General features: G+C 46.7%; 3 protein-coding genes across 3 annotated transcripts; 1 reads left to right on the top strand and 2 right to left on the bottom strand.

The window, feature by feature from the left end:
• The first annotated feature begins 437 nt into the window (after positions 1-437).
• Positions 438-2486, top strand: LOC123124026 (uncharacterized). Its single transcript, XM_044544733.1, has 4 exons — positions 438-896; positions 1031-1508; positions 1620-1887; positions 1985-2486. The coding sequence occupies exons 1-4, from the start codon at positions 872-874 to the stop codon at positions 2318-2320; spliced, it is 1107 nt and encodes a 368-aa protein (XP_044400668.1). The 5' UTR covers positions 438-871; the 3' UTR covers positions 2321-2486.
• Positions 2487-2754: 268 nt separating this feature from the next.
• LOC123124017 (probable E3 ubiquitin-protein ligase XBOS33) lies at positions 2755-7532 on the bottom strand. Its single transcript, XM_044544721.1, has 10 exons — positions 7125-7532; positions 6969-7028; positions 6587-6658; positions 6282-6490; positions 6037-6197; positions 5877-5935; positions 5719-5765; positions 5340-5483; positions 4699-4790; positions 2755-3697 (listed from the first exon to the last, which is right to left on the bottom strand). The coding sequence occupies exons 1-10, from the start codon at positions 7299-7301 to the stop codon at positions 3156-3158; spliced, it is 1563 nt and encodes a 520-aa protein (XP_044400656.1). The 5' UTR covers positions 7302-7532; the 3' UTR covers positions 2755-3155.
• Positions 7533-9448: 1916 nt separating this feature from the next.
• Positions 9449-14274, bottom strand: LOC123124011 (shaggy-related protein kinase alpha). Its single transcript, XM_044544709.1, has 13 exons — positions 13929-14274; positions 12590-12844; positions 12415-12507; positions 12042-12101; positions 11664-11936; positions 11494-11568; positions 11269-11325; positions 11056-11196; positions 10558-10608; positions 10381-10476; positions 10221-10304; positions 9880-9982; positions 9449-9756 (listed from the first exon to the last, which is right to left on the bottom strand). Exons 1-13 carry the CDS (start codon positions 13986-13988, stop codon positions 9695-9697), a joined length of 1410 nt encoding a protein of 469 aa, XP_044400644.1. The 5' UTR covers positions 13989-14274; the 3' UTR covers positions 9449-9694.
• Between the last annotated feature and the right edge of the window lie 4798 nt (positions 14275-19072).

Genomic DNA, 19072 nt, shown 5'->3' with positions numbered 1-19072 from the left:
AGAACACTAGCGACCCAGAAGGCCATCGTCATCCCCTCATTGGCCATGCTCAACAGGTCGCCATTGTTGGGGTTGGTGAGAAGATTCCAGAAAGGTAGGTACTTTGACATGAGCTGCCAGAGGGAAGAGGAGATTGTGTTGGTTCGTTTTCTCCATTCACACTTCTTCACCAACTCCAACCGCAAATTTGACGGACTACGTTCTCCTGAAAACTGAGGCAGGAGAGACCAGAATAGAGTTTTGGTGAAGTAGTAGAAAGCAACAGTGCGTGTAAACCATTTGTAAGACATCATCTCCCATGTCACGCCTATGTAAGATGTGCGTACAAAATTCCAAGCATAAATCATCGCCAGTTTCATGCATGGTCCACTTGCATCCACAGGTTATATATATGGTTCAGGACCTGAGTGTTTTGATTATCATTAATACAAAATGGTTATAGCCCAAACCTAAAAATTTCTTGGACGCGCGCAACCTTTCGGAGCATGATTGAAACTCTACTTTTTGGATTCCTCTGTTTCTCCTCCAACATTATTGTGTGCCAAGAAAAAGCTCAAGAGAAAATTACTCCTACCTGTCAGGCGTGCTTGGGAAGACCCTGGAGTGAAAATTGGTGGCAGGTGAAGAGGTTTTTTTGCTAGGCATAATAATGCATGTATACAAAGTAGTACTACGTTGGTAGGCCGTGCCCTGGCCTCCACTAAGTGCTGCCATTTCTTTCAGCAAAGTGTCACCGCTACTCAGCTGCCACTAGCTTAGCCCAATACCCACCCAACACATTAAGCTGTCCTCCTCCTGCCCCAACAACGCCACACATCCCCACATCCATTTCGATAAGGATCCCAGAGCTCCAGCTCCTGCATCGCCTCCAATGGCGGCTGCTGCTGCTTCAACAGGTAAATGCATGCATCGATATGAAAACTGAGGAGAAACAATGAGGCAGCAGTTTTGGTTATCAGACAAATGCATGCATGCATACGTTGCCGTGTACGTGCGGTTCGTTAACTAGTTGTGCGTCGATGGTGTGCAGGGAACGGGAGCCCGCCGGTGGGTCTGCTGGTGCTGATGGTGCTGGCATTGGCGGCCGGGTGGTTCGCGAACGCCGTTCGCCCGCCGACGCCGACGCCTTGCGGGGCGCCGGGAGGGCCGCCGGTGACGGCGCCGAGGGTGCGGATGCGCGACGGGCGGTTCTTGGCGTACGCGGAGTCCGGCGTGAGCCGGGACGGCGCGCGGTTCAAGGTCGTCTACTCGCACGGCTTCTCCGGCAGCCGCATGGACTCGCCCCGCGCCTCGCAGGCGCTGCTGGAGGAGCTTGGCGTGTACATGGTGGCGTTCGACCGCGCCGGCTACGGCGAGAGCGACCCCGACCCGCGCCGGTCGCTCCAGAGCGCGGCGCTCGACATCCAGGACCTCGCCGATGCGCTCGACCTCGGCGACAAGTTCCACCTCATCTGCTCCTCCCTCGGCTGCCACGCCGGCTGGGCCTCCGTCAAGTACATCCCACACAGGTAATTAAACCTCCTCAAAGTTTCTGCTCTGAAACTGAAGACCCCGCGCGTAAGGTTCAGTGATCGGCGACACTAACGACTGACTGGTTCTACTGGCAATTGGTTATGCAGGCTGGCCGGAGTGGCGATGATGGCGCCGGTGATAAACTACCGGTGGTCGGGGCTGCCGAGGGGGCTGGCCCGGCAGCTGTACCGGCGGCAGCCGCTGGGCGACCAGTGGTCGCTCCGCGTGGCCTACTACGCGCCGTGGCTGCTGCACTGGTGGATGAGCCAGCCATGGCTGCCCACCTCCACCGTCGTCAGCGGCTCCGGCTCCTTCCCCAACGCCCTCGACGAGAAGAACCGCCTCATGGCCCTCTCCACCGGAATGTTCCAAAAGGTTCGTCCTCCCTTCCCTCAGCTCCCCCATTGTCGATCTCGATCCAAGCCTCGCGATACGACCCTGATGCAACGATCATGCGCTTTGCTTTGTGCAGAGGGCACAGGCGGCGACGCAGCAGGGGGTGCAGGAGTCGTTCTACCGCGACATGGCGGTGATGTTCGGGCGGTGGACGGAGTTCGAGCCGACGGACCTCGGGGAGGCACCGCCGTTCCCGGTGCACCTCTTCCAGGGCGACGAGGACGGTGTCGTGCCGGTGCAGCTGCAGCGGCACATATGCCGCCGGCTCGGCTGGGTCAGCTACCACGAGCTCGCCGGGGTGGGGCACTTCCTGTCGGCGGTGCCGGGGCTCGGAGACAGGATCATCAGCACCCTATTGCCAGGGCCGGCGGGTAACAGCTCGACCGCCGCCGGCAGTGTCTGCGCGTACTGAAACCAAAGACGACTGATGACTGATCTTCAGTAGGTAGAGGACTGTAGGAAGCAATGCTGAAGAAAAAGGATTTTTCCCTCCGTTCCAAAATTATAAGATGTTCTAAGTTTTTCTGATTCAGATGTATATAGACGCATTTTAGTGTGGTTGTTCACTCCTTCCAGCATGTATGTACTCCCTCCGTTCCTAAATACTTGTCTTTCTAGACATTTCAAATGACTACTACATACGGATGTACGTAGACATATTTTAGAGTGTAGATTCACTCATTTTGCTCCGTATGTAGTCACTTGTTGAAATGCCTAGAAAGACAAGTATTTAGGAACGGAGGGAGTAGTTCATATTGAAATATGTAAAACATCTTTATAACAGTGAACGGAGGAAATGCATTTCATGTGAGCTCAGCTAACCACTACTGTACTGTACAAACAAACTGAAGAGATTGTGACATAATCTATATATCATCAGGGGGCAATTTGATGTCATGTTACATAGAATCTTATCACCGGGATCAGAAGAAGCAAAAAGCAACCCCATCCAAACCGTGTAATTTACATGCAGCTACAGAACAGTAACTGACTAGTGATTTTCAAGCTATGATCTAGACTCACTCACAGTCTCATATGACACAACACAGTAGATATGAGCCGAATGTTACAATACAGTGAAAACTACGGCAGCCAAAAGCTGCAGGATGGATCACCAAAACACCAAAATCTTGGCTGTAAAACGGGAGAAAAAGAAAGACAGCCGGGGAGGAAAGAATAACTGCTGATCATCTCCCGCATTTAGCTGCTATGAATCCAAATATATTCACAACCAGGAAGGAGAGGAATCAAGCATTGATTTCCGCATTGCACTGCTGCTCCCTCTGACAGCTTCTGCGACTCCAGAACATGCCTGAGCAGGTGGTCCGGTCAACGTCCTGCTCTCCCCTCTTATCCAGCTCTGTGCTTGCGCTGTGCGAGGGCCGCGGAGATTGCACCTCGGAGCCATCCAGCGTTTCTGTTGAGCCGCATGGATCGTCATCACTGCACCTGCAGGTTGGGAGGGCGGACGACGGAAATGGGCTGCAGGTCAGTGGACAGACCAACTCGGAAGAGAGAGCTGCCACACGGTTCCGCCTGATTTCAGATTTACAGACAGTTGCTGGGGAGTCCACAGAACGGGTATTCAAAATGCATGGATTGCAGAATGTGAGTGCTGAGCTTGATTTGAGCCCTTCTGTCGGTGTGCTCGGTAGCTTAGTGAATGACATTATTCCATTCCTGCAGAGAGGGCATGGGATTGACCCAGCTGGGCCTGTGAACTCCACACGGACATTACTGGTTGAGCAAAGATAGAGAGCGCATTTGATGCAGAACTCGTGACCACAGCCTGAAAGAACAGAATGTAATGTTAGGATACCACCATTGCATTTTTCATCTGGTGGTGTACTGTAATGTGGTGTACATGAGCAAGTGAAATCCTATTGAAAAAACATGACTTAATAAACCTTAAGATTACTCCACACAGGCAGGTTCAGGTTATTTCGTATTCGGTTTCATGTTTCTGCCATTATCACTGTTTATTAGCATTGTTTGAAACGAGGGAATTCACAAAAGGGTGGCATCATAAGGATACAGAAATATGAGCCTCCTTTTCAGATTACTATGACACTGAATGATCGCCCCAACTTGTCAAGTGTTTCAGTTTGTGATAAAAGAAAATAGTCTTAGGTGTTCTAACTAAGTCAATAACAAATTTCAATTTTCAAGTGCTAAGATGCATAGTGTAAAGCTGCTGCCTTGTGACCATGAGGTCACGGGTTCAAGTCCTGGAAACAGCCTCTTGCAGAAATGTAGGGAAAGGCTGCGTACAATAGACCCAAAGTGGTCGGACCCTTCCCCAGGCCCTGCACAAGCCGGAGCTACATGCACTGGGGCTGCCCCTTTTTTTTAAGATGCATAGTGTTATTCTCTAACAAAAAAATGCAAGGATAGCGAAGATGACTCATTGGTGCATATCCAAGCTTAGATTGTACTCCCTCCGTTCCTAAATATTTGTCTTTCTAGAGATTTCAACAAGTGACTACATACGGAGCAAAATGAGTGAATCTACATTCTAAAATATGTCTATATACATCCGTATGTAGTAGTCCATTTGAATCTCTGAAAAGACAAATATTTAGGAACGGAGGGAGTAAATATGAACAAATGTAACATGTTCACAAATAGATGGAGCTTAGTAGATTGGATTAGACAGGACTGTGTCCATCTCTTGACAAATTGTTATGATAGTTTTTATCCAATGATCATTGGGCAGTCTGTAAAATATGCTTATGCCCTTAGTTAAGGAATGGGATAATGTTCATGCAAAGTGTGTCATGTAGCCCCCACCTTCAGCAGCTACAGAGCAAGACCGTTCCAGGCAAACTGCACAAAGGTCACTCTCATCCACCGAGGATACGGTGTGTTGCAACCCAAATTCTCTGCAAAGCATATAAAAGAAATCCATAAGCAAAAGAGCCGACAAGTGCACTCCTCATTTTGAATATTGAACATGGAAGTGTCGATAATTGAAAGCATTATATGGTGTCTGAACAGCAAGCACTTGTATCAAAGGTGAAATAAGTCAAGAAAGGCACACTCAGCTCACTCTACGGTAACAACACCATAAAGAGTGAACTCACTGAAGATGACAAAACACAAGAAGATGAGTAAAAACATTTGTTCTATGTCCGTTCCAACTCAAGAACAGACTTTGGCAGTTGCCTTGTTCAGGTATGCCTTTCTGCAAGTAAAATTGCAGAAACCATTGCAATTCCGCAAGACACATAAACTGGCCCAATTGATTATAAGAACCAGATCAGCTGGTATGCAGAATGAAACTGCTTGCACCCTTGTGTGTTTCTCAAAAAGCATAGATTCAGAAATAAGCAGCACTCATTGTTGTTCATAAAAGTAACAGTTGTCATTATATTTTACTTATAAAACTGAAAAAATCCTAAGTGGTGTATGGTGAGTTGTTGGGCACTAACCTGGCTATATTAAGTATGCTCATCAGTGGCAAGGCAAGATAACTGGATGGCTGAATTGCTGGAATAATCGTGTGTGAATTTGGAGAAAGTAATGGCTCCAAGCAACGGCGTCCAAATATCCTAGCAACATCCATGGGAAGCCACCTAAAGAACAAGGCGTATTAGTAACATTTCAACAGGAAGATACACGTTAGGTTCAAGTAGAGCCGGTCAAGTTAATATAATAAAATATCTGTGATGGCACGCAACAACAACAACAACAACAACAACAAAGCCTTTAGTCCCAAGCAAGTTGGGGTAGGCTAGAGGCTGTGATGGCACGGTCAATAAATATTTTGAAATACAACTTGGCATTAATAATTGGACAACAGATTCTTACCCATTGCAGTTGAGTGTCAACCTGCTAGCACCTTTTGAAAGAAGTACCTGTGATGGTGGCATTACAAACATTAGAACGTATCAACACATATGCGACAAGTACAGGCGTGAAATGGTACATGTCCAAAAATACGATGCTCCTTTATGACAGTAACATACCTGGCAACACTCCAGACTGCCCCCACCGGCTGCATAATGCAAAGGAGTGCTGCCAGCTCCTGATCCATATACAGATATAATTTGAGAACTCGTTTTATTTTAGGTAAGAAAAGATAGCATTATCTACTGCATATCATCTGAAATAAGAATCATCACTCGCCTATCAAATTTGATGTAGTTCCATAGGGAAATGTGACAGCTGAGACATTTGCACCTAACTCAATCAACAATTGCATGCAATCGAAATGACCATTCAAAGCTGCCATGTGAAGAGCAGTAACACCGCCATCAGCAGGTTTGTTGATGTACCTCACACGAGCACTGCACAAAGACAGCGTACAGTTGGTTGCTAGTTATTTCAAGCACAATAGACAACACTAGATCAACACTTGACAAAATACATACGGTTCATTAAATTTCAGTCCCAGTGAAGAAGTAGGACTGCTGCCGCTATTCGTCTGAGAATCACCGCCATCTGCCACCGAAGAGGCAGTATCCTCCAAGGGCCCGCTTGGGATGAAGTCGGCAAGTAACAGCCTTACACACCGAACAAGTCCGTCGTGTGCTGCAAAGTGCAATGCCGTTCGACCGCTCAAGTAATCCGCTCTGGTAACCTTCCAAGCAACCCAAACAGAAGCAGCAGTCAGCACCTTCCTTGTCTCAGGGCAGAAATGGTACACATTGTAAAGACCATATCAGAAATACCATACATTGCATCTGAAGAGCAGAAGCATCTGAACCACCTCCCAGTGTCCATGTCGGCATGCATGCATCAATGCGGTCTTTATCCGCCCATCCAAGTAAACAAAAACAATCAGTTAAATGATTCCACTCGCATAAAGGATTCTAGAGATTGATCGAAATGTAACACATGTTTATCCCGTGGGCGAGCACAGGGCAGGAGACCACGAGAGCCCAACAAGAATTCAGTTTTTGGTTTGTCCCGATATTGCAAAGATCAGGTAGTACTACTTCCACTAGAAACACGACGCGGTGGCTGCCAATTTCAGCACGTATAAATGACAGATCTTCCATTTTTGGGGGGAGATACCTATCCTATCCATGAAATGGTACTCGGACAGAAAGATCTACCTGACCGCAGTAGTTCCGCGCGTTCACATCCGCGCCCTTCTCCAGCAGCAGCGTCACAATCTGAAAACCAAAAAACCACCAGTCCGTGAATCAAATCGAACGGGAAACCACGCACGCGGGCGCGTATATAGAATCACAAGGGAGAGGGGCACGGACGTCGAGGTGGCCCTTGGCGGCGGCGAAGTGGAGCGGCGAGTTGAGGCCGCCGAAGGTGGAGTAGCGCGCGAGCGCCGGGCTGAGCTCGAGCAGCATGCGCGCCTCGACGGCGTCCCCGTCCCGCGCCGCGGACACCAGCCGCTCGCCGGACGCGGAGCACCCGAGCGAGTTCCCCATCGCCGCCCTCCTCGCCCGCACCGGCGAGCGGCGTCCTCGTGGGCACGAGCACGCCGCAGGGGCGGACGAGGCGCGGGGGAGCCGACGGTCGGTGGGATCGCCGGCGGCGAGGCGTGCGGCCGTAATTTAGGGGCGGGGGCCGGTGGTGGGTCGTCTTCGCGTCTTGCGTTCTGGGGTCTCAAATTTTTCTCAGGCCCGGAACAAGGGGGAGGACAACAAGGAGTGCAAGGCTTTGGATTTGATTTTATATTTCATCCTCGCTTTATATATTCTTGGTTTAAAATGTACAGTGTTTTAAAATTAGTGAGAAAAAAACTATAAATATCTTTTTAGCATGGCACATGTGCCGCTGGGACCACATGAGTATAGATTAGTAGCGGCAGCTTGTGTGGGTGTGATTGTGCTTAGTGACTGATGGAGTTGGTTTAGATGATGGTCACGGGCCAAGCTTTCTCACCTTTTGGCTTGCTTGGATGGATGAGTTTCAAGTTGTTGTTTTGTTTTTCACTTCTTTTTGTTCGCCTTTAGTGAGCCCGATAAAGTTGCCATTCATGGCTGATTGGCAACACTACCTAACAAGTACTCCCTCCGTAAACTAATATAAAAGCGTTTAGATCACTACTTTAGTTATCTAAACACTTTTATATTAGTTTACAGAGGGAGTAACCACTAATTGACCTGCTTGTACCATCTCTAAACACAAAACCGTCTCTTTCCCAACCTCGTGGTGATGTGTAGTATTCCTAGCATACATACATACATACATGCGTATACCAATTATCAATACATACACGCACGACGGATGCCTGATGTGTGTCCTACTTGTATCATACACTGTAACCTTCATCAGGCAAGAAAATGAAAAACGTGAAACAAAAATGGGGTCAGGGTCTTAGGCGCGGTGTGCATCCTACTCCCTTCGTCCGGAATTACTTGTCACGAAATTTGAGTTATCTGGATGTATTTTAATTTTAGATGCATTCATTTTTATTCATTTCTACGCCAAGTTATTTAGGACGGAGTACTTATTTTCTACGTCTGTATTCATTGAGAAAAAATAAATAAAACCTGAAACAAGAAACGAGGGTCAATATGGTAGGCGGGCGGGGTGTGCGTTGGGCGCTCGTAAATCACATGTTTTGATATGGACGGCGGGTTTGTCCTCCGATGATGTCCAGAAAGAAAAGAAAGCAGGTCGGGACACGGGACAAAGTTTCTGAAGTGGACCGATGGACGGCACTTGCTGTATGGCCCAAGATCACCCACCCAATGTGATTTATCTCTAGCTCTAGGTGTGCCTATTGAACAGGTCGCAGTCGCTGATAAGTGGTTTTTATTTATATCGAGTCGGTGTCACCGATGGTTCATCAGTAAGCATACCATCGTGCCATACTGCCATTATTAATGGCCGAGTGTCTGGGTGACTCCTTGCATCATACTCCTACTCGATGGATGCGTGCTACTGTTGACTTAAATGCTCCAAGTGACTTCGCAACGTTGTCGGTAGAAGAATGGCTAGGCTGTGTTTGTACGATGTCACAATTATCTAGTGAATTTATATCGGAAAACTTTCCAAGAAAAATGTTCAAAAACAAAAAGAATCTTTCACGGGGTATTTGTCCTCTCCTAACACGCATGAGCCCAAAAATATCGCCACTGCTGCCGTGTCAGCCAACTTGTCACCACCAAGACAACAACCTTGCACGTAAAGTATCCGGGGCAAAGGACACGTCCTCGGCTATCTGCATCTGGTGAGGTTTCGTTGAGCTACCACACTACACTTACACTTGTCACCCATCTCCCCTTTCTGCAGATCGCACCGGAAAGGAAGCCTCGGTTGGCCAGATAAATAAACAATTTGCATCACCATATTCATACCGGAGGCACTTGTTTTAAATGGAGCCAGTTTGATTGTCAATACCACTACCAGATCTGGTGATCTGTAGGAGTACTTCGATTGCACTTGCATAGAAGCAATGCATGTATAATTATGCTGGCCTTGATGGTCGAAAGCGAATCCCATATCAATACGAAGAATATCCACCATGAATGCCTCAGATATGGGATTCGAATTTGAATCCCATATCAATACGAAGCGTGACATCATCATTTTCATGCTTCACTGAGAAAATTCTGAAAGCTGGAAACGAGCAAACATACTATTCTTTCATCAAACGACATAAACACATACACTTAAAACAGGGGCCCACAGCAGTGTGTGTCTGGGCCCTGGGCACATGCCCGTGGTTGCCCTTCTCTAGCTCCAGGCCGGGCTGGGCCGGCCGGAGAATCTACTCCAGATCAATCCACCAGACATTTGGATATGCTCGCGGTGTTCCGTCTCCGCCCTTAAGGTGGCGGCAAGAAATAATGCTTCTCCGGCCGCCACTTCTTCACTTCCTCATATGTTCGGGAATGATCCGGTGGAGCAGCTCAACAGGGAGGCCTTCTAGCTCTGCAGCACAACATGTCCATGGGTTGTATCAGGTTAGCGTAACAAAAAGCTCAACAGCACGGTGTAGTTTTTAGTTTTTACAGTTCAAAACAATTGCAGAGTCTATGTATGGTTATTATTTACCAGCTCCCGAGAAGTTGAACAATGGTGGTAATGGCCGTCCATTTGGCAAGCAGGTCTTGGGATCCCGCAGTTCATCGAAGAACGGATGGGCACAAGCATCAACCTGCAAAAATGTCTTAGTCAGAATAGCACTCGTCTTTTTCAAGGATGTCTCTTCTTCATTCATGAATTTAGTAGGGCTGTGATTCATAGATGCCAGGACAACACAACACTCTTCTTAGAAGCAATCAAATTGTACTTTAGCTAGAGAAAAAAGTAGAACTTAGCATTAGAAAGCAATGAATCTGTGCTCATTTGTTCCTAGCTTGGTTCAAATAGCACAAGGATAAAACCATTCTTACAGCTGTGCAGCGCAGATTTGGTGAGTACTGAAGTAGCCTTGACACAAGATCAACTGCTTCAGGTGGCATGCGCTTACCAAAAAGCTGCGTGCGGACGAAAATTAGGTTAGCAGGTTACAGAGGTCTCGGCTAACTGAATACATATAGAGAGGTTACTAACCTTGTGCCAGGGATGAGCTTTTATCTGAGGGAACTTGAATTCAGAGTAGTTTGGGTTCATGCATCTGATTTCTTCTCTTGTTGGGGTACCCAAAATCTAGAATAGGGATAAGGAATGATGACTTCAGCTTACTGATCTTAATTACTGGACTTTAATGGTTTGGCGGGGGATACAAACCTTTATAATTTCAACCAACTGATCAACGCCACTTTCTCCAGGAAACAGAGGCTGCAATTTCCCCCCAAAAGAAGAGAACTCAACAAAAAAGTCCAGCTCATGTACAGAAAAGAGATTGTCGACAGGAAAGTAATTATCAACTTGATTTTTCCATGAAAGTATTAGCCCTCTAAAGTGAAGCAACTTCAAATGAATTTGATAACATATGCGTAATTTAACAGAGCTTGATTTGTGCAGTAGTATTTGCTTATCAAAATATGTTCAATGATATGATACGAGGCCTTCTAGATGTTGCTGATCACACTCTAATGTTGAGAAACTCCACTGTTCTTGTGACTAAATACTATTACTTTCAGCTATAAAAGGAGTAATACGGTCTATAATGATAAACAAAAATTAATTGTCCTCAAAAATCAAGTGATCTTGTTCAAGTAAGCATAACTTCAACTAATGAACTTGGCTGCAAGAAAACTGAGCTTCTAGAATGAGACTCTATACCTGGCCAATCAGAAGCTCAGCTACTACACAACCAACAGACCAGATATCAATTGCTGTGGTGTACTCTGTAGCTCCAAATATTAGTTCAGGAGCCCTATAATACCGCGAGCAGATGTATGAGATGTTTGGCTCTCCAGGGGCCTGAAATCGAGCCATGTACTGTCAAATACATGTCAAAACACAAGACCAAGAAAATAAGTGACAAAGGCATACCAGTTTTTTAGCACTCCCAAAATCACAAAGCTTAAGTTGATGCGTATGAGGATTGACCTGGAAGATCAATCCATTGCAGTTAGTTGATCATTACTTATGATACAATCAAATAATATTTTAAAATATTGCAGGCAGTCATCATTGGAGGAGGGAACCTGCAAGCATGCAATGATACTGCACGGTTCAAGCAAGAAGATATGTCTAATAAAATTTTAATGAACTTACCAACAGATTTTGCGGCTTAATATCTCGATGGCATACACCAACAACACGATGGATATATGCAAGGGCCCGGCACATCTATGCAAAGATGGAACAACAAACAACTTCTTGAGCATCACCGAATATAACTCTTTGAAAGAATATATAAACTACAATGGAACATCTTCACAAACCTGATATGCATACAGCTTAACATATAGTATGGGTACACGCTGGTTCAGCCGACAATAATATTTGGCAACACGATAAACTGTCTCCGAGACATATTCAAGTACAAGGTTTAGGTACACTTCACCCCTCTCAGTTGTCGAAAAGAAGTGATGCTTTAGCTGAACTACATTTGGATGGTCAAGTAACTGCATTGTTTGCAGCTCTCTGTTCTTATATCTCTTATCCTGCAGCACCTTCTTAATGGCAACAGTTTCTCCAGTTTCCAAGCACTTAGCCTGTTGTACCAGATATTATCAATGACTTCAACGCCCAGCATTAGAAATATTCACTAACAGAAACTGTAGTGATATACAAGGGCAAAAGACGGCAAATTAACACACCTGATATACTACACCAAACGAACCAGTCCCAACGACGCGCTCTGCCATGTATGAGACCTTCTGTAAAACAGTTGGAGTATTAGTATTATCATTACTGGGTCGTCCAATGTTCTGAGGAATAAATGCAGTAGTACAAAGTTACAAACATTCCAGAGAATAGTTTGAAGCTACAATACTCAGCCATCAGGAAAAAAAATGCTGTATATGCCCATAAATGGTGTCATAGTGCAAAATTCTACCAATAAGGGTTCCCGAGAACAAATAAACTCACAGTCCATGGACCATACAAAGGTTTCCAATATGGAAATACTGCATCTAGAATCCGGCAGTAGAATATGCATGAGAGTAGCAAAGATACTGATCAAGGTATCACCTGCTTTGGCTTCCCATTTTGACCTCCTATTGTTGTCACAATGATCTGGCCAGCTTCTGTTCCATTTCCATCAACGGTAACCCCTTCAGCATCCTATAGTCAGAAAGCCATCACATAAACAGCAAAAGAAGAAATGGCATCAGGTCAACAAGTCATGGGCGGAGAATCAAAATACCTTATCATTATTACGGCCATCAACTTTATCATCGCTTATTGTCATATCATTCATTCCTTTCGGAAGATCTGCACCCGTTTCTTCAGCTTTAGCAGGATTCATACTAGTAGATGTGCTTGCCTCAGCATTTCTATGAGATGATGATGATTCTTGGTCTAGATGCATAGGTTTGTCATCAGATAGATGTGGTTGAATGACAATATCGCCCAATCCATCCTGATCAAATTTTGGCCTTTTTGAGCCAGAGTCACCACCCTAACAACAACAATATTTGCAAATAAGTATTCACAACTGGAGAAGCATAGAGAGGCTAAAAGGAAACTTCAATTTAGCAATCACAAAAATTAATAGATCTTGCGACGATGGAGGCCATTTTCTAGCAGTCCCAAGCAATAACCAACAAACTGCATCCATCAAACTTTTCCACCAATCAAGAATTACACATACCAATATCTTTTAACAAACTATGCATTCCATTTTTAATGTTTGTAATGTTGGGTACTCCCTCCATCCCGTAATATAAGAGCGTTTTTGACACTTATATTATGGGACAGAGGGAGTAACTCATAAAGCCCATATCCACAAGAAGACTTCTAAAGCTGCTCCACAGAGCATGCTTTCTTTTTCTTCGAAAAGGAGGTTGGAACCGTAAGCAAAAAGGATCCAGCGGCAATAGTTATATGGTAAGCCAATTCCCGGTCAATCCATGTAGATAACTATTTTCGCGTGAATGACCGATGAATTGAACAAGCTACCAAACAACTATCAGAGTAGAAATGGAGCATCAAATATCTTCATGAACCTATAAAATGGCTGGCCTGAACTCCTAGCTCGGTTCTTGCGACTTTCTTTTGCATATGAATGCTGGCACTCTGCGGTTCCATCATCTTTACAATAGTGGAATCCAGCCTTGCAGTCGTTTGAGGGCAAAAATGAACCTATAAAATGGATGAATCGGGCTTATTCGGAAATAAAAAATTTACGGTGCTAAAGCATTATTAGCGACTAAAAAATGCTAGCATCGTTTTCATCGCACACGTCAAACAAAAGCAGAAGCAAACCGCCACCTTTAAAGCGCACCTAGCTGAATGCCAAATCCGACGAAAGCAAACTGAAGCATTTTCCACCTGACAGCGCAACATGCATTTTTTTAATTTTTTTCGCCCAATAGCAACTAATCAAGCCAACGAATGAACCACGATGCTGCTGCTCGAGCAAGACTAGGAAAATCGCGCAAAAACGAACCAGCGCCACGGTTTCCATGTCATTGATGGCGAATGCAGCTGCGCCGCGAATCGCTGGCCGGGGGAAGGGGCGGGGACAGATCGAGCATGCGCACCGGATCGGAGACGGAGGAGCGGCCGGAGGCGATGCTCTTGAGCCGCCGCATCATATGCATCCTCCTCCGCGGGCGCCGGCTGCCGCGGCTGCAAACCCTAGCACCGTCCCTCCGCCGTCTGCGAAGCGGCCTCGCCGCTGCCGGAGGCGGCGATTGGTGGAAGGGGGGACGGCGGCGGCGGCGGCGGCGGCGAGGCCCTAGAAGCCTCTGGGAGCTTCGGGGGTCGTCGGCGCGGGGGGGAGGCCCGGGGCCCGGGGGCGTGAGGTGAATTTTTTTGGAGGGGTGGGAAACGGAGGAAGGGGAGGGACGCAGCAAGGGCTCGCCTCGCTACACCACTAGATTGCTCGCTGCTTTTTTTAGCTTTCTGACTCTCCCTCTCTCTCCTCTCTCTTCCGGATGCTGCTCCCCGAAATGGCATAGTTTTGGAGATCCTCGGCGTCCTGGATTCTGCTGTAAATTTCATGACATGGGTTTGAGTTTCAAATGCTTCCATTTAATGCCAGATGCAATGTGGTACGGCTGTATCTCTGAGATGGGTCAGTCAATGTAACATGGAGTAGCAGAAACCAAATAGTACTTCAGCAAGGAAAAATATTCCTTTACGTTTTTATGTTTATGTTTGCGACTTCCTATAATCTTTCAATCGTAATTTATGTTTTATTTTGCTTTTGCCTACAACCGAATCTTCCATACACTTGTGCTTTTAAATTTCTTTATTTATATTAAGTAGCAAAGCTAATGAGATTGATAACCTCACTAGTTTTGTTGGGGGCCAAAGTAGTATTTTTTTGTGTGTGCAGATGTTTGATCGTTAGCTGTGAACACAAGGTCATATTGGTTGGAGGGGAGGATATATGTGGCAGGTATGTGCACGGGGCATGCAGATTGTGGTCGCCGATGTGCGCCAAGATTTGATATTTGTTTGTGTATATAGCGTTTTCATCTTGTATAATAGTTCGTATATGTCGGTAATGCAATGTATATCAAAATTGTATAACTTTTCTTGTGAGGTCGCATAATTGTTCATGTGGGGCAGGTTAATGTACGATAAGTGAATCTAACCTAAACAAATATAAGCCGCAAGGAAAACAATTCATTTACATCATATACATAGGTTGCTTTTGGTCTTGGTCCCTGTCTGTTCTTTTACTTCGCTAGCATTTTACAGGAAATGCAACCATGGAGGAAGATTTCTTATTCTTCTTGTGTACTTGAGAAGATCAAAGGAATCAACAACACCACTCCACTTCTATCGAAGATTCGCCGAAAAGATTGGTTGTACTTATATATTTCTTGTCCATAATTGTTTGTTCTTGTACAACAGTTTGTAAATGACAATGCTTCACAAATCTCGTCACTCGTCGTTTTCTTTTGAGTATTCTTGATTCAAGTGCTTTCTTTGGTTTGTAGTCGCTATACGTTGGATATATTAAGTTGATGTGGTCTAAAATAGTACGATCTTGAATCTTGCAAGGGGAATAATACAGCTATGTGTGTTGATATGTTTGGAAAAATAAATTGGTTTAAGTTACACAGGATGAAACATAATATTTGTTTCATTTCATGACAGACTAGAATTACATTGCCCTAGGTTGTTTATGTTAGAAGGGAATAGAGATGGATTGGTAGAATATGATTGATGTTTATTGCTTTAGTCTCGTGGGCATATATATAGGAGTACAATGATCAACTTGGAGTACAAGACAATACAGGACAAATCCTAGTCTATTCTATACTTCCTAATAATCATATACTCAACATCCCCCCATAGTCACAACGGTAGCGACGCAGACGGTGAGACTGAAGAAGAATCAGAAAGCAAGCTGACTGACACCCCTGAGGGAGTCCTGGACTAGGGGGTCCTCGGGCGTCCGGCCTATTTAATATGGGCCGGACTGATGGGTTGTAAAGATGAAGGAAGAAGACCACCTCCGGTGTCCGGTTAGGACTCCTGTATGCATGAACGGCAAGATTGGGTGTCCGGATATGCTATTTCCTTTCTCTGTAAACCGACTCTGTGCAACCCTAGGCCCCTTCGGTGTCTATATAAACCGGAGGGTTTAGACCGGAGGCGGGATCATAATATTCATAGTCTAGACAAGCTAGGGTTTAGCCATTACGATCTCGAGGTAGATCAACTCTTGTAACCCATATACTCATCGAATACAATCAAGCAGGACGTAGGGTTTTACCTCCTTTAAGAGGGCCCGAACCTAGGTAAACATTGTGTCCCTTCGTCAATTGTTACCATCGATCCTTAGACGCACAACTTGGGCACCCTTACTCGAGATCTGCCGGTTTTGACACCGACATTGGTGCTTTCATTGAGAGCTCTAATGTATTGTCAACAAAAGGATTGATGGCGCGCCTCTTCATCAACGATGATGCTGTGTCCAGGAGACTTTTCTCCCTGGATGGGTCTTTGTGTTCGGCGGCTTCGTGCTACGTGCTGACTCGGTCGGTCACCTTGATCAGGTCGACAGTTACGCCCCCGGTCACTAGATCAGGTTTGGGAACTTGAATTATGTCGCTGATATCCGAGGAGATCTGATCTTCGAGGGGTTCGCGGCCCCGACTGCCGCTCCCCACCCTCATGAAGAGGGCCCTTCGGATCCACTATCAGATCCCGTCCAGGGGTCAATGTTCACACCTGCCTCGGCCTTAGATCCGGGGCAGATTGTGTTGTCCGGCAATGAGAGGATCAACCCCACCAGACTCTATCCTATCATGGAACTCTCATCCGGAGACCCAGATGCGATCGCGTCGTTGGTAAACCCGGAGTCAAACGGGACTCTCCCAGTCATCGGAGAGTCGGACTCATCTCTGGGTGGTAACTTTGAACGGTCGAGGTCTGCATCCATCTTGATCGATCTAGTGCCCGGCCACACAGATCCGTAGACTCATATCCACCTTTCGCTCTTAGACGAAGCACTGGGCTTAATACAATCCCTCGCCATTACGGAAGCCTTGCCTCCAAACTACACCTAGCACAGGCTGGGGGCTGAGGTTGGGGAATTTTATACCCCACCCACCACCCACTTAATAGCCACTATCGACGATTTAATTAACATGCTAGACTACGCCTCCAAAGACATCGACGGCATGGACGATGATGTCGACGTCGAACAAAGCCAAAACCCGCCTATCACTGGGCGCTGGACGGCCACTTCTACCTACGATGTATACATGGTGGACACTCTTGAGATGAAGGACGATGATGGCACTCGAGATCCAAGCAAGGACAAGCCCGTCGATGAACCACCAAAGCGCCGGCGCCAGCGGCGCCGCTCACGATCGCGTCGGGAAAAGGATAGTCATACCGACACCGGAGATAATGAAACTCCGGAAAACGCTGAAGACCATGACCACCCCGTTGAACCCACATCTGATCAGGACGAGAGGGAGGAGGGTCACTACAGCCCCGAACACGTTGATCACGAGGACTCGGAAGACAGCAACTACTTACCTGCCTCCGAGGAGGATGTGAGTGTTGGGGATCGTTGCAGAAAATTAAAAAAAATCTACGCATCACCAAGATCAATCTATGGAGTCATCTAGCAACGAGAGAGATAGGAGTGCATCTACATACCCTTGTAGATCGCGAGCGGAAGCGTTCAAGAGAATGGGGTTGATGCAGTCGTACTCGTACTGATCCAAATCACCGAAGATCCTAGTGTCGAACGGACGGCACCTCTGCGTTCAACACACATACGGAGCGGAGACGTCTCCCACGCCTTGATCCAGCAAGGAGGAGGGAGAGGTTGAGGAAGAGAGCTCCAGCAGCAGCATGACAGCGTGGTGGTGGTGGAGAGGCAGTACTCCGGCAGGGCTTCGCCAAGCTCTTAACGGAGGAGGAGAGGTGTTGGGAAGGGGAGGGGCTGCGCCTTGGATGTGGTGTGCAGCCCTCCCCTCGCCCCTCTATTTATAGGGGAAGGGGGAAGGGGGCCGGCCCCCTCTAGATGAGATCTAGAGGGGGAGGCCAAGGGGAGGGGGCTTGCCCCCCAAGCAAGGGGGGCGCCCCCTCTAGGGTCCCCCCCCCAACCCTAGGCGCATGGGCCCAAGGGGGGGTGCGCCCAGCCCTCTAGGGGCTGGTTCCCTGCCCACTACAGCCCATGAGGCCCTCCGAGAGAGGTGGCCCCTCCTGGTGGACCCCTGGAATCCCTCCGGTGGCCCCGGTACAATACCGATAAGCCCCCGAACTTTTCCGGTGACCGTATGACAACTTCCCACATATAAATCTTCACCTCCGGACCATTCCGGAACTCCTCGTGACGTCCAGGATCTCATCTGGGACTCCTAACAACATTCGGTAATCACTTACAAGTATTCCTAATAACCCTAGCGTCACCGAACCTTAAGTGTGTATACCCTACGGGTTCGGGAATCATGCAGACATGACCGAGACAGCTCTCCGGCCAATAACCAACAACGGGATCTGGAAACCCATGTTGGCTCCCACATGTTCCATGATGATCTCATCGGATGAACCACGATGTCGAGGATTCAAGTAATCCTGTATACAATTCCCTTTGTCAATCGGTACATTACTTGCCCGAGATTCGATCGTCGGTATCCCAATACCTCGTTCAATCTCGTTACCGGCAAGTCACTTTACTCGTCACGTAATGCATGATCACGTGACCAACCACTTGGTCACATTGAGCTCATTATGATGATGCATTACCGAGTGGGCCCAGAGATACCTCTCCGTCATACGGAGTGACAAATCCCAGTCTCGATCCGCGTCAACCCAACAGACACTTTCAGAGATACCTGTAGTATACCTTTATAGCCACCCAGTTATGTGTGACGTTTGGTACACCCAAAGCACTCCTATGGTATCCGGGAGTTACACCCAAAGCACTTGACATTAGAAAAGCTCTAGCAAACGAACTACACGATCTTGTGCTATGCTTAGGATTGGGTCTTGTCCATCACATCATTCTCCTAATGATGTGATCCGTTATCAATGACATCCAATGTCCATAGTCAGGAAACCATGACTATCTGTTGATCAACGATCTAGTCAACTAGAGGCTCACTAGGGACATGTTGTGGTCTATGTATTCACACATGTATTAGATTTCTGGATAACACAATTATAGCATGAATAATAGACAATTATCATGAACAAGGAAATATAA

The sequence above is a fragment of the Triticum aestivum genome, chromosome 1B, assembly GCF_018294505.1.
Source record: "Triticum aestivum cultivar Chinese Spring chromosome 1B, IWGSC CS RefSeq v2.1, whole genome shotgun sequence".
NCBI lineage: Eukaryota > Viridiplantae > Streptophyta > Magnoliopsida > Poales > Poaceae > Triticum > Triticum aestivum.
This window is presented reverse-complemented; position numbering and strand designations above follow the sequence as displayed.